This window comes from Rousettus aegyptiacus, unplaced genomic scaffold, assembly GCF_014176215.1.
Source record: "Rousettus aegyptiacus isolate mRouAeg1 unplaced genomic scaffold, mRouAeg1.p scaffold_m13_p_13, whole genome shotgun sequence".
Lineage (NCBI taxonomy): Eukaryota > Metazoa > Chordata > Mammalia > Chiroptera > Pteropodidae > Rousettus > Rousettus aegyptiacus.
In genome coordinates, this window is record NW_023416288.1 from 36324095 (window position 1) to 36340065 (window position 15971).

The following is a 15971-nucleotide window of genomic DNA, read 5'->3' on the forward strand; positions in this document are numbered from 1 at the left end:
TTTTCAATGTTTGCTACTTCTCTCTGCCTGACTACATACCTGGCAGACCTGTCTGTCCCAAGAGTTTAATAGACAATGCTGGGACATCTTGGATCTTGTGAAGACCGGGAAAAGAGAACAGTCTGTAGTAACCCTCCTGAGACCTTCGAAACAAAAGCGATGGTCTGTAGCTCCTTAAAGATAGTTGGGCTTGTCAAGGGGCAGGGAAAATCAGAAGACACAGCCCTTGATTTTCAGACACCCCCCCCAGACTGGAAAACATCCTTTGGGAGGAAAAAGGAGGACATGAAATCTCTTGCTGTGGTACCTAGCATTCTGTTAAGGACAGTGAAAACACAGTCTGTCATCCTTGACATTTTAATTGAAAGAAAAGCTTACATAGATTTCAGCCGTAAGCAGTATGTTTATACAAGTGTATAAAGAGGAATAATCTGTCAAGTTGGGAAACTCTTAAAGCTACGGGACTCAGTTTAGTAATTGAACAATCCAACATGAGCTCACACACCTTACCTTGTTCCATGCCTCAGTAATTTTTAGTAGAAATACTTTACCTAAAGGCATATGGTTATTAAAAAGAAGGCTCGCCTTGCTCAAAGTCTGGAATTATTAGCTCATGGCAACAAGCCTGCACTGGAGAAAACTGTTGGCTCTTTGTTTTCACAACTTTACTGCAATTTGCCATCTTATTTTCAGAGTCTAACTGATGTTTGGGATTTTTTTTTTCTTTTTAAAAGAAGAAAACATAATTTCACATGGATGAGTGACTTCTCATGTTAGCAGATTGAAGAATTTTACTACTTCATTGGAAATTCCAAGGAGCAGTGTGACTGTCAAAGGAAATGGACTGTGAATTTATTTTAGTATCAAAAATCAGTTATGGGAGCCGTCAAGGTGTGATAGGCAAAACTCTCTGTTGCAAGTTGAGAATGAGTCCTCCTTCTTTTCATGACCCATCTGATCTCGGGCAAATTTAAAGGTTTCTGGATTCGCCTTACTCCTGAATAAAATGAGAATGATATACCCTACTTACCACATTGCATTGTTTTAAGCCACGAAGAAGGTGAAAAGTGTGAAGCAGTTTATAAATGCAACAGAAAAAGTTTTTATGCAAGTGCAAGGTATTAAGTAATAATTCTACATACACAAGGGGAATTAGGCAATTAATGCAATTATTCTGATACCACTCTTTCTTCAATGATCTGACTGTTCTAGACAAATGATTATTTCCTGGGCCAAGCGACATAATTACTTCATGCTAGTCTTTTGTATACTTAGTGATGGATAGACATAGATTGTTTTTATTTTCTTTTAGTTTTTATAATTTTAAAAGCCAAAGCAATCAGCCTAGGAAACACCATTAGTTTTGTAGATGAGGTTGAAGAAATGATTTATAGAACCTGTGTAAAACAGTAATTCAAAATTATTCAGAATCCAAAAGTACATGGTTTTCTAACCATTTTTCCTTCTGAATATACATTGCTAATTAATCTGATTGGCATTATTAGGTAATTATTATTATAATCCCAAGGGAACCCAGTACCGTGAAAGGCTTTCTTAATTAATGAGGGAATACTTGATATTTAAAAATCTAGCAGACTTATGCATGTGTGAAAATAACTGACCTAATAGGAACAGTGAATTAAATGAAACATATATTCAATTATTCTATACAGCAGGGAGTTTTCCATAGTCATGGGAAGAATGAAAACTCGTTTTAAATTTAATTACTTTTGTATCTCCATTCGCATCACCATTAAGTTGTTTAATTGGTTTCTTTTTTTAAAAAAAGAACCCACCAATAAAAACTGATAACCAGATTTTTATTAAGATGGCATGTTGAAAACAAAATGTAAATGATGATAATATGTTGCCCTTTGTTCATGAAAATCATATTGCCAATCAACATAAGAAAAAGAAATCTTAGTTGTTTTTCCTATAACTGATTTTACTCATCGCTAACTGTCCATAATGGAAGTATTTCCCTGGGTGACTAGGGGAACAGACATATGGCAGGAAGCTGTATGTATGTATGTAATGTATGTATAGACGTATGTGTCTATATGTATGTGTGTGTATATAGATGTATGCCTCCATATGTATGTATGCAGGTATAGATGTGTGTAGACACATCTATCTATGGATCTATGTGAATGGATAGATATATAGATGAAAGGGTGAATGGACAGAGGAATGATTAGCTATCCACGGGGATCCTCTCGGTGAACCTTTCTCATTATGAAACTGAGGCGCTCAGATGATTAATCTGATACTTAGAGGAACTGAACATCATTAAACATCATATACTTTTATACATGGCTATTTTCAGTAAGTGTCCCAAACAAAACATTAAGACTAGAGGATACAAAACAAATGTTGTCTGCTGAGTGAGCCACATGGTGAGATACCTTTCCGACTTGAGGTATCTACCTCCGAATGAGATGAGACTTTAAGATTCAAAGAAGTTACAAACTACTATAGCAATTGCGACAAGGAGTTTCCTAGAACTATAAAAGCTGAAGGGCCTTCACGGGCCCTACTAATCCTTACTGTTCATCCATACTCCAGAGGTCCCCAGGGCACATGTCAAGAAATAACATGTCAAGTACTTCATCTGCTTTGTGGGAAACACTCATTCCATTGTTACTAGCTCCTTACATTAGCCTGTGCAACCACTCATACGCACATTCTATTAAAAAAAAAAAACTGGGTGTAATTTCGTACATCTATATAAACTCTGTGGAAAGCCCTTATAGTCTTTTATGTTTTCATATATACAACTTCCTAAGTATAGACTAATTTATGACTGATCCTTCTCTGAGGTGTGTGACTCCGGTAGTGAGCTAGATTTGCAAAGGAACTGTCAGGCGAAAGGTGGGAAACGGGCTCTTCTCTGGAATCATGACAGCATTGCGAAAGAAGGATGTCAGCCTCTTCTGCCCATTTCAGTCTCCCACTTGCCCATGAATCACCCAGGGGAGGCAAAAGAGTTCCAAAGAAGAGGCGGCTCGTGCTGCTGGGATGGGGCCCTGGTGTCTTTCCCTGAAGCACAAGAAGAAGGTGTTGGCCTACACAGAACTGCTCTGTCTGCAACTGTCACTCAACACTTACACGAGGAGTTTTTTCGTTTTTTTGTTGTTGTTTTTTTTTAACGTTAGAAAATGCATTCATTTTAGAAGCACTAATTTCTATCACGGCATTCAGGATCAGGTGGTCTATCATACAAATTCAGGAGTCCTGGGGTGTGTTTTTGTTTGTTTTGTTTAATTTGTTTGTTGTTACGTCTTTAACTTAATGGTTTGACATTTATATAGCTCCCCAGAGCAAAAGCATCAGGAGGTTGAGAATTTAGCCAGGGAGGTCACTTGTTTGCCATTTTTAATAAACACAAATCACTTTCTTTTCCCCTCAGCCCCACATTCCCTGGCTCATTAAATCAATTGAAGGCCCTTAAAAAATTTTTTTCTGGCAAGTTGAAGCAAAAGCTCAAACTATATACTCCCCCCCAAGGAACGCAAGCTGACCCAAGTCCTGCAGGTCAGGCCAAAATCAGTTTCTGTCCGACAGCCTAACACCTTAAGTCATTATGAATGAGGGACTGGAGAGTGGGGGCTGGGCACCGGGCTCGCTGGAGAACGACCCGCTACAGGGCCGCGAGCCCAATCCGGCCGCTTTCGTTTGTGTCCTGGCTTTGGTTTTCTTCCACTCACAGCGGAGAACAGAGAAAAAGTCAAAATAGATTTCTATGGAGTTTGTGAATGAAGTTGGCTCGGCAGATCCAGAATAGTGAAAGTGTACCCAGAGCAAAGCCCGGAGGGCTTCCAGGCAGAGATGCAGGGGAGTGAGGATAAAACACATGTGCACAGATCTTGGACTCCAAGATCCTCCAGAGGGCAGAGACTTCCCGGCAAACACAGGATTTCGCCACCACGTCTCTTTCCTAAATTGTGGGGGTTGTAGGAGGTTCACCAGCTCGTTGTCTGTTGGACATCGGTTAGATAACAGAGGTCAGGAAATGAAGTGGCATTTGATGTATTAGCTAGGAAGCAGCAAAGGAAGCCAGGCTTGCGTTTTATTTGTTATTATTTCCCTAATATCCTCAATTACATGGTTCCCATCAGAGGATCTGATCTGTCGGCCTGCGACGGTGGTGTCCTGGCTGGTTTTGGACACGGGGAAACAGGCAGTGAATCCCCTGCCCACGGAATCAGGAATCATATTTTCTTGTTCCTTTTTTTTCCCCCCCAGGCCTGTCCCAGGCTCTCTATCTTCTCTGCTACATCTCCACAACAGACAGAGACAGCCCATGCCAGCCTCCATGCCCGGGACCCTGCCCAACCCTACAATGCCAGGATCTTCTGCCGTCTTGATGCCAGTAAGTGCTTCTCACTTCCGCCGGGTCTTGCCCCATTCGGATGAGTAAAGGAAAAGCTGACTGGGAAGAAAATGGCTCCTTCTGGATGGAGAGTTGACCTGTGTGCCAACTGGCTGTGAGTGCCTAATTGTCCGTCCGTAGGCACCTTGCTGGCTTTCTGCCCTCCAGTAATTTCCTTGTGAGGTGTGAGCCCATCTTCCTACTTGTGACAAAGTAAATTTGCCACGTCCAGGGAATGGAATTTGTTCAGGAACACAGAGTTTTATGACCGTTCCAAAGTCTACAGTTTGGGCTATTTACAAAGTGTTATTAAATTGACAGTGAGCAATCTAGCCAGGACTCAGAGTAATAATAACAATAAAAATAACAATGACACGTAATAGCTCTAATGCGTATTCATGCATATCATGTTCTAGTGATCAAGCACTTTCTGAGTGTTTACCCTGTGCTTGTCACTCTCTAAGCGCTTCCTAAACGCTTGAAACAATCCTGAGAGGAAGATACCGTTATTGCTCCCATTTTTCGAGTGAGGCAAGTAAGGCAAGTAACTTGCTTATCTGAGAAGCAGAGTAGCTGAGTGGTTAATCCAGGCATTCTGGCTCCGGTGCCCACTTCTCAACCACTACATAATACACACCGTCCCTTTTTTCTCACAATAATCCCGAGGTATGCACTGTTCCTTCCCCCACTTTACAGATGAGGAAACTGAGGCACGAGAGGCTGAGTAACTCAGCTAAGGTCACAGAGCTAGTAGGTGATAGAGTCTGGGTTTAAATCCAGGTAGTCTGACTCCGGAGTCTAAACTCATTTTATTATCCTTCCCCTGTGAAAACCATGGATGAATCTAGAAGGGAGATACAGATTCTTCCAGAGCGAACCGTGCTCTCCTTCCGTGGGCTCCCCTCCCCGTCCTTTTTCTTCATCTTCTCTGGCACAGTGCATTGGTGAGCATCTGGTGGCCAGTGTTATTATTCGCCAGGCCACAAAAGTTCTCCAAAGACCTAGAGGTGATACGACAATTCGATTGAAACCCTCTCACGACCATATCAACAATGCCTGGACGAGCATTTTAGCAGTTTGAGGCATTGTCTGCATTTGTTATTTCATTTGTTCTCACGGCAAGCCTGTGGGGATATGATATCGTAATTATCGATATACTTATTTCACAGGTGTAAAGCTGAAGAGTAAGAAGTTGAAGGGGGTGTCCTAATGTCACGCAGCTTGTGAGTGAAGAGCTGTGACTAGAGCTCGCATTGCATCTCAGGCCGAGCCCCTCAGATCATGGCAGGCTGAGCAGTTTGCTCACTTATCCAAGGGACGGGGCAGAGGGTGGGGGTGGGGTGGGGGATGGAGAAGGGCTTGGCGACTCTAGTTGAGAGAAATGGACTTGCCCACTGTGAATGTCGAGCAGTTCAGGTTAGACACGGTATTTGCAGCATGGGGCAGAAGGTCACATGACTGCCTTCACCCTTCACCTGCTTTGCTCGACTTAAACATCTTTCGGTGAAGGGACCAGCGCCCCCGATGTCCTTGCCCCGGGTGCTATTCACCCCAACTAATGGCACGAAGGCTTCTACCATGAGCCGTTTTCATTTAGGCTCTGAGCCCCTCTTGTCCAAAATTAGTCTCCTCCTGGAAAGCCTATGCATTATTCAGAAAAGTAGCGCTGCGGTAATCTTTTTTTCCATTTGGCTAAACTGTGTGCCAATCCCAGGGACAAAGGCAGGACACTTGGGGCCTAGACGAAAGGTGTGTGGCACTGGTTCCCACTACATTACTTCGTCATCCGACTTGACCTCCTGTGGATGCTTCGGAGTAGAAACCAAGGACCAGGTGCATGGTGCAGAGCAGGAGCAGAGTCAGAGTGGCGGTCCACAGGCTCCCGACCCCACGCCAGTGCTGCCCACGCCGCCATGATAACAGCGTCAGTCCAGAGCAGCGACTCTTAAGCAGGGACGATTTTGTACCCGAGGGGATATTTAACAATATCTGGAGACACTGTTGGTTGTCACAACTGGGGTGGGGTAGGGGGTGCTACTGGCATCAAGTGGGTAGAGGCCAGGGATGCAGTTACATATTTTGCAATGCGCAGGACAGTCCCCACAGCAAAGAATTATTGTGTCCAGGTTGTCAATAGTGCTGTGGCTGGGAAGCTAAGGTCTCGAGTGACACTAATGTAACTAACGAAAATCAATAGAAAATCTCTACAAAACATATCCTAAGAGTTCTAGGCCTTAGAAATCTGGGCCTTTTCTTTCTTATTATCAAGTCACCCATTCCTGCTCTATAGTTTTGGCATTGCCGGCAGGGTTTTCCTCTAGTTTCTGCCCCCAGGAAACCGTGATTCCCTGGGTGTAAAAGATGGCTGTATGTTCTTAGTGGAAGATGAGATTCCTAACCAATTTGCATTGCATGCTCTCATGCCACACATTTCAAAACAAAATGATGTATTTGTTTATTCATTCATTTACTCACCCACTCACTTTACACACTTTTGTTGAGCGCCTTCCATGGGCCAAGTACTGCGCCGGATGCTGGGATGTGGTGAAGAACAAGACAGACGTTGGCTTTAAGGAGTCCGCTGGGTTGCGATACCCCACCTTGAAAGTCACACGCTGAAATACTTCGGTTATACGAACATCCATTTATTATTATAAAAGCCCCAGAGAGCTGCCGACCTTTTAGCTCCCGTTGTCCAGTTTGTTTCAAGGGAGAAGAGGCAGCTCAAAGAAATGTGAACTCTTTTACCCGGATGTTTTATCTGCAGTGCAAAACACTGCTGAGTGCTCAGCAAAGACACATGACCCCTTATTTCGTCAGCTCTTCAGACCCACGCTCACGGCAACGAGCCTTGTTGGTACAAAGCACCAAACAGTTGTTTTGAAGAGGCTCTTGCTGACTCCTCTAATCATTTCGATGCACAGACGCCTTTTTTTCTTTTTTTTTTTTTAGATAGGAAAATCATCCTGTTTTCAATATTCTGTTTAATTTGTGAGTCATGGGGTAGAAGTAGTCACGGACTGTAATTTTTCTGAGAAGTGGGAAGCATGGCCGACTGCGGATCCAGAGGCTGCAAGCAGCCTACCTGTGCTTCTTTGTAGAGCATGATGGCTCGTCGCTTAGCACCTCCAGACAGTCATTTGTACTTTTGAACAATCCTCCTTCGGAAAACTGAAAGCAAAAGCTTACTTGGACTTGATTTCCCTTTAGGAGAGGGTCAGTCACTACTACAAGTCTCCTGTCCTCCAGCATCTAGGAGTAGGAGTGATAAGGAATCAGCATGTTTTAGAGCAATCTTCGTGACTTAAGAATGAGAGTATACGAATGTAGTTAATGGCACTGAACTGCACACTCGAAAATAATTAAAGGAGTAAATTTTCTATTATGTCTATTTTAGCACGGTTGAAAAAAATAATTTTAAAAGTTAGAGTTCTTAGGCTGGGTGGAGATTTGGGGGGATATGAACATGCATATTTTACTTTACTGAGTTATTAAAGTCTCAAAAGATTTTGCTAGAGTACTCTAGAAATTTCATTTTTTAAATCGCTCCTTTGAAACAGTTTCCCGTATGTACACTGCTAGATAACTGAGAAACCGATTCAGGCCAGCGTAAGGCTGATGGTGCTTCTCAGTGACGGGGAGCGGCCTCCAATGATTTTAGCAGCATCTCTGCTAATCCGCACATTGTGTCATGATCACAACTCACCCCTGGGCTGGGCTCAGAGGGAATTGCTCTCATAGCATCTCGACAATGGCAGAGATCTTACAGGGTCATTTAGTGCAACTGTCACTCTCAATTCCTGTCTGTGAGATTTCAGCGGGTGATAAGGAACTCTGTTTCTTTCAAGACTACCTAGACTAATTTTGAGCAGAAACCTGTTTCACTAAAATTTCCGACCATTGTTTTCATTTCCATCCTTTGGCAAATGGAAAAAGTCTTGCATCGAAGGATCTATTTTTCCCCCTGAGGAAAGTCTGATTATTTTCTTTGTGATTTCAATGTTAAGTATACTTGCTTTATTTTGGCTCTTTGAAAAGTGCTCACTTTCTACTCCACAGAAAATATTAATCAGACACACCCTTCTATGACCGAAACAGAGATTTTGCTAGATTTACTTTTCAACAGGGACACCCTAGAGACAAAAATGCTTTGCTGAACTCAGTGCAGGTATTTGAGTGATGTTAATTCTAGATGAAATAGCCAGCCCGCAGGACGATGTGAGAGCAGTCGATCATGTGTCGTACAGTATCCTCAGCTACTTTCTTCACCTACGCAAGGACTAGTCCCGCTGCGAGGCCTAAAACTCCTGCCATGCAGTCATGACTAGGTTAGCAGAGCGGATGGAGGACGCGAGCCAGAAGCAGATGCTCAGATACCTGCGCTGGACCCTTTTGATTGTGTTTATGAGTAATCGCGACAGGAGGACCCACCAGCATTGCTTTTAAAATTAATTTCCTTGTTCTTACTGCTAAAATGGTTCATGTGTCTGTATAAAATTTAGTGTGTGTGTGGGGGGGAAGCCATAGATATAACCCGAAATCGCCATTTGGTGTCTCATATTTCTTCCTAGTATCTTTCGATGCACATGTTATTCTTTATAGTTGTAGAAATAAGCATGATGCGCGGTAGTCGAAGCGCTTGCAAAAGTGGAAATATCCTGCGCTTTTGTGTGGGAACGATCGGCTGACAGCGCAGTTCTCTGCGGCTCGGGGCATCTCCTGCAGAAGGCGCAGCTCTGGGCGGCCCTTTGATGTGGCTGGGTTCAAGGCTCGGGAGTGCATTGCTCACCCTTCGGCAAACCACAAGCTTCCCCAGAGTTATTCAAAGACCTTCTAAAGGATCCATTTGGAAGAGAAATGCGGCTTCGTCCATGACCCAGACGGCCCTCCTCAGACCTCTGATCCTGTTGCTTTTCTTTCTCTTAGATGGAGAGACAAATGTCAGTGAACTCCAACCTCCTGGGAATGCAAGGTCCAAATCTCAGCAACCCCTGTGCTTCTCCCCAAGTCCAGCCAATGCATTCAGAAGCCAAAATGGTAAATAACAGTTATAATCATCCTTTTGTTATTTCATGACTCTTTTTGATGTGTACTCTGACTTCCGAATTTTGGTTAAGTCAGGCAGGCGGCTCTGTCTTTGTTTCGGTGAATAAGTCTTTCTGGGGAGAGGCAGTGCACAGCTTGGCTCTTTCTTTGAAGATATTTGTTGCTGGATTTTGGTGTAGATGATCACATGATGAGCATTGGGTGAGCACGCGGCCTTAACAAAAGGGACATTTAGAATTTGGGGGAGATCCGTAGGAGCTGAGGTAGGATACACCCAAACGTGCGTATATTTGCTCACAATCTGAAATTAAGATGATCCAGAGTTTCTCTTTTTCAAGGTGGCCTCAGTTTCAATGCCACTCTTCTTGTCCACACATCCATGAAAAGATACAAGTGACCTTTAAGCACACACTATTATGGAAATATTCTGCATTTTTTGTTATAGCTGTCAGATGTGACATTGATTGGAAAGGATTAGAGAGCCTTGTTTTCTTGCGGGGTAACTGCAACTCTTACTGAAAATATGTGATTCTAGGTGACAACCTTCAGTAACTTTTAATGTATAAGACTTAAGTGCAATAAGGTCAGTTTTCCCAGTCGCAGTGATAGATTCATGCATTTATGTTCGACTGAATATTAATAAAAAGGAATGCGTGGACGACTTCGCAATAGAAAGCAAATGTGCCGGTTACGTTTAGTGAAGCTGCTTGAAGCAGGTCGTTCAATTCTTGTGTTGTGAAATTCTAACACTACAGTTAGTAAGGTATCAGATGACAACAAAAGTATCCTGCAGCAAAGGATTTTGGTATCTGATACTACCAGATAGCTTTTGCTGGAAGTTGGATATTTATTTGGTTTGTTGACTGACAGCATTGGGCGCTGTGTCTGGTAGAGGGAGTGAGAATGTTCTTGACAGTTCTGAAAATTAGCCATCAAGACCCAGTGACTTCGTTTTCAATGGCAAGTTGGTTAGTTGTGGATTTTTTTTATGTTGTTGTTGTTGTTGTTGTTGTTGTTGACGTCTGCTTTGGTCGCTTTCTCTTGGAAACTTCACTCCGTTGACTTACACCTTCGTGACCCAAGGAACCGACTGAAACCCCCAGTGTTGGCTACTTTGGGCAAATAAAATCTGTGGTCAAGAGAGTTCTCTTTGCCGCGCCACAGTCCCCCTGATGTGCCAAATGGCACCAGCGACTTCAGCAAAGCTCGTTAAATCTTTTTGGAATCGGCAAATATTTTTTCAACTCAAGCCCTGCAGAGCCAAACCAAATACTTGCTGGCAGAGGAAAGTTCAAACTGGCATCTGTTTTGGAGACCAGAGTAATGCCATTTACTTTTTTTTTTTTTTAAAGAAAAATAAAAAATGAACTGTGAAGGTACTTAAGAAAAAAACAAAATTAAGTTATTCATGTGTATGAATAAGTGTCTGGGTCCCGGCATTAGATGCTGCCCTCCCCACCCTCAGCTGGATTATTTCTGAATCACCTTGTTTGGTTCAGGGTCTGTATCCCTTTTGAGGGACCTCCCAGACAAACTTGAGGTGGATTCTAAAGACAATTCCAAACCAAACTTCCCTGCCAATTGATTTTCACTGGGTTTTGTGCTGCGCTGGACTCAGAAGTGTCTTACCCCTCTTCTTGCTGGCAAAAAAAAAAAAAAAAAAGGAAGATGTTTCTAAAGGGCGTACAGGTTTATAATGATTTATATGTGTGAAATAAAAACTTATGGTATGACCAATTAATAGCGATTAATATCAGCTGGAGACAAAAGGAAATTGGTCGGTATTTATAAAAACGGCGTTACCCCACAACTGTTTGTTGAGTTGAATTTACTGAGCAAGCACACTACTCTGCTGATTCATGTTCTAAGCGAATAAATATTTCCAGATCCATAATATCTGGGTGAATGAACTCTATGAGAGAGTTGGGCTTGGGGAACACCGCTATTCTCTGCACCCCAGGTTCTTGAACCTGATCGCATTATTACCAATAAATTAACCCAAAGGGAAAAATGGGGTATCGGCCACTTATATTTTAGAAGACTAACGTTTCCTTAGCAGCTTGGAAAAGCACGAAGTGGCTTTCACTACATTACTCAGCATCTCTCTGTTCTTATTCAGCTTGCGTTATTTAACTGGAGAAATCAGTGCCTGCCGTCTCCTAACTGTACGGTATTTTCTAGCAGCTTCGGGTTGCTTAGATGAAAAGCTTTTATGAAATGCAAAGTAGTGAAGAAGAAAAAAAAAATCTGTGATTTTAATGTCAGCCAGAGGCTCCCCGGATTTCTCAGAACTGTGGGCTTTGTTGTTCTATGCCTAATTTTCTTCCTGTGTAAGGCTGGAATGGATTCCAGATTTCAACTAAGGCTCTCGTTTCACTGTTTTCAAGGACTTTTCCAAGGGTCACACATGGGCTATTGTGATGAATGCACTCTGTGGGGTGTGTTCGCAGAGCACACAAGAAACCAGAGAGCTGCCGGGGAGGGGTCCCCTGCACCACCACACTGCAGACCTGTTCTGCTGGGGACAGTGTGTCCATTTTCCACTCCCTACCTTGTCACCGACGAAAGCTCTCATCTTGAATTTCTGGCGAAGCTTGGAGGTCCCGAAGGTGGACAGAAGCTTTAGACAGGGCCGCTTTAAATGCACCACTTTGTTAAAAGCTGTCTGACGAGCGATTGCTCAATGGAATATATCCATTCTCCTTGCCCCAAATCAGTCATTTCTATTGTGGGAGAGAGCAAAATCTGCGTCCCTGGTAAACTCTATGGTGCACTCATCTGGGACGTCCTAAATCAAGAAGCACGTGTGTTCTCCTTCTGACTTAATGTACGTTAGTATCAAGCAGTGACTTTAATGTACTGTGACCACATCTGTCCAAGCTGGTTTTCTCATAATTCTGGCAACTTATAATTGAGTTTTGTGGATCGTTTTTTCCGAAGAATGAAGCCAGCGGACATTTGACTTCACAGTGACACAAGTGAATGCATGCATGCCGGATGTCGTTTGAGGTCAGAGCAGACTTGAAGCCGCGAGAGCCCCCCACCTTTCTAAGCATCCAAAACAACAGGCTCTCCCTACCAGGTTCCTGGGATCGCTGAGTATCTTCCGTGAAAGTGAGGCCGACTGGTGAACAGTTTTAACATTCAAAGGGGAGAGAGGGGGGATGAGCCTAGAGAAATGGAAAAGGAGAGGAAGAGGCAGAATGGATAAGGGAAGTGCACATCGGACTGGGACATATTTCCAGCCTCTGCTGTGTGCCAGGGATTCTGTGATGATGTGGATATGGTGTCTTTAGAGTTATGTAGATTTGTGTTCATTTCTATGTGTGAGAATGATACTAAATTCTATCTAGCTCTGAGAGAGGCTTGCTTTATTTATTTATTTATTTTTATTTATTTATTTATAAACTCATAATAGGGTTGGAAGCTAAATAAGGAATCAGGGGAACTTGTCTGTGTACCTATCTTATGTCTCATTAGTGATGAAGTGACTATTACCACATTAAAACTGCCTAGTCTATGGCCATGCCACCCTAAACAAGCCTGATCTCATCTGATCTCAGAAGCTAAGCAGGGTCGGGCCTGGTTGGTACTCGGACGGGAGACCACCTAGGAAGACCAGGTGCTGTAGGCATAAAAAAATAAAAAATAAAAAAAAATAAGGGGTTATAAGCTGACAAGGTCCTTACAATCTGTGAGGTCAAGCAAGGGTTGCCTCACCTAAAAAATAAAATAATCATAATACTAATAATAATTTTTTAAAAAGAAACTGCCTAAAATGAAGTGTGGCATTTAACAGCTATTCAGAGAGGAGTCTGGCCACTCTGCTCAGGTTTCGCCTTAAGTTTAGACGAGGTTAGTGACGTGTTAGGAGCGCTGATACTAGGGAGAAGGCATGTACAGCAGCTGTGACCTGGTTTCATCCTCAGGACAACACCTGAGTATTGGGTATTGTCCCCATTTTATCGCTGGGGCAGCTGAGGTTCCAAGAGGTTAAAAATACTGGCCCAACAACACATCGCTGAGCAAAGGCTAACATCTCACTCTCCAGTGACAAAGCTTTCTCATCACGACATTTATCCTCTAGTTAAAAATACCGCATACCTTCTAGATATCAGTAACCGTCAGATTTAATCAAATTCTTTGGGGTTAGTTTACATTTACACACAGATGGCAGACAAGGATTGCAAGGGTAGTGCCGACCCGCCGAGAACATGGAGAGGCTGAGAAGCGAGTGGTAATGCGGGGCGTCCCCCTCGATTTAACCAGAGCTCTGTGGCCTCACCGACTGGTCCAGCTTCTCTGCCTCTTTATCCAAACATATTTTTTATATTGACATTTCTTTTTCACATGTGTTCTCCTCAGTTGACTGATTATAAACTCCTCGAAGATAATCCTTGCATTGTGTAAGCTCCGTGTACCGAGAAAGGCCCCACGAATGAGAACTGAATTTAATTGAGCTGAATTGAGTTGAATTAAAATTATGGGAAGGAACCAAACCCTAGCCATGGAAATGGGGGCAGGATGGAGTGGGTAGGGGGCAAGAGCAAGGCTGAGAAGAAGAGGATAAAAGTAGATAAATGCTAAGCTAAGTCATCAGCTTGTAAAGAGTAGCTGACTACACTTGCTTTCTTTGAAAGCTAGCTAGAAATAACATCCGCCATATTTTTACCCTGAGAGAAAAGCAATATGTCTGTTCCTTAGAAAACAGAAGTTGGAATATCATTGCCCTCCCAGGAATTGAGAGCGATCAATACTAAATGCTGTTTCTTCCATTGTGATGGATGAGTTGTGTCGTATTTCGGTCATCGACTGTCAATACTTTATCCACAGTTAGGTTTTCAGTTTATCGAATGCATAAATAAATATATGCATTAACGAAGGAATGAAAGAAACCAAAAAGATTGGAGAGGCGGGGCCTTCGAAGATGGGGATACTTAGCAAAAACCTTCTCAAATTCCCCATCTTATAAGTGAGGACACCCAAACCTGGTAAAGACTTAAGGAGACCAAGCCATCACTTAAACATAAAGCTGATCTCCCTGCGCAGGCCTTCATTCTTCCACCCCAGATTCTGCTGTTTCTGTCAGCTGTACTGATCATTCACTAGTGGCACTTTTTTTCTTGGCTCACGGCTTCCCCCTGGCAGATTGGCAGCCGAGAACTGGGGTGGTATAGTGAGCAATCATGGTTAAATCTCCACTTTGTTTTGAATGTCAACCTGGGTGTGTTGGTGTTTGCCTTTCCCCTCCCTAATTATCTAGCCGGATAACTGTTTGCCTACGGTGCCCCTTGGCCACCCACTGTCCGACAGATAAATCACAGAGGAGCCTGGCTCCATGTGGAGTTGCCTGGAAAGTTTACACACATGAAAAGACAGTCTCCAGGTAATATCTCCCTGGCGCTCTGGAGAAATGTAGTTCTTCGATTTGCCCATTTGCTTTAATCATCCCGGCTTAACTCCCTAAAAGTCTGGGAATAAGAAAGCGGCGAACGAGAAGGCTGTCAGCTTCCCAGAAGCTTTGTGGTGAGGTGGGAAATGCTGTTGACTTTAAAGAAGCTCTCACTAAGTTTCGAATGGTGCCAGGAGCCATGTGTCCCTGTAACCACCAGTGATCGAAACACGACAACGGACTGAACCAAAGTGGCCACTTGTTCGAGAATTCTCCTACCTCACTGCTGTGAAATACCACTGTCCAATATGCAGATGAGTGGGAATTATGTAAGATTTTTAGGACGACAACAGCAACAAGAATCTACACTCTCCCTAATGCGTTTGCTGGGTCTCATTTAAATGACAATTTGCCTTCTTACAAACGTGGTAGAAAACAGTAATTGATAACATTAATCGATCACTTGTGTACGTGGCAGAAATTGCAATATACTATCTTGCAATATTATCTCATTTAATCCTCACAACACTCCAGTGAGGGAGATGCTATTCTTAATCCCATTTTACAAATGAATAAGCCGAGAGGTTGGGTAGTTTGTAAGGAACATACAGGCTGGTGAAACATGGTGCTGAGATGTGAACCCGGGCATTGGGCCCTTGATCCCGGCCCTGAATTGTATCATTATGCCAGTAACGGGGATGATCATACTATGAGTTTTATGTTAGACGAGCACTTTCCAAATTGCAAAGCGCTTCCAGATACACTGTCTCATTGAGGACTCATAGCAACCCAGTAGGATCAACAGGAAAATATTACTATCCTCATTTTATAGACACAGAGAAGTTTAGGGACTTTTCCGGCATCATCCAGTGGCATAACGAGGCCCTGAGCCCAAGTCTTTGATTTTCGTCCTGTTTCTACTATATCGTGCTGTCCTTGGTGTCCCCGTGATAAGTGGTTTCTTATAAAAATAAAACTCAGTGGTATAAAGTAAGACGAGGCTCACAGGTATAGCCCAGGCCCAGCTGTCTGTTAGCTTATGCTTCTTCGATTCTCTAGTCCTCATCGACTAAACACTGGAGAGGAGGCTGATTCATATTTCTGTCTGGCCAAGACAAGTGCTGAATTTGAGCTTCGCTATTGTTATTGAAGAGCTAGAGC

The 15971-nt window shown here is 43.1% G+C and overlaps 1 protein-coding gene and 1 pseudogene across 6 annotated transcripts in view; both read left to right on the forward strand.

The window, feature by feature from the left end:
- Positions 1–15971, forward strand: part of CREB5 (cAMP responsive element binding protein 5) — a 379991-nt gene that overhangs the window by 277123 nt on the left and 86897 nt on the right. For all 6 annotated transcript variants that reach the window (XM_036230426.1, XM_036230429.1, XM_036230424.1 and 3 more), the window contains 2 exons: positions 4246–4372; positions 9299–9409. In XM_036230426.1, the coding sequence (XP_036086319.1) occupies positions 4246–4372; positions 9299–9409 (238 nt within the window). The remainder of the gene's footprint in view (positions 1–4245; positions 4373–9298; positions 9410–15971) is intronic.
- LOC118611207 lies at positions 12934–13052 on the forward strand (annotated as a pseudogene).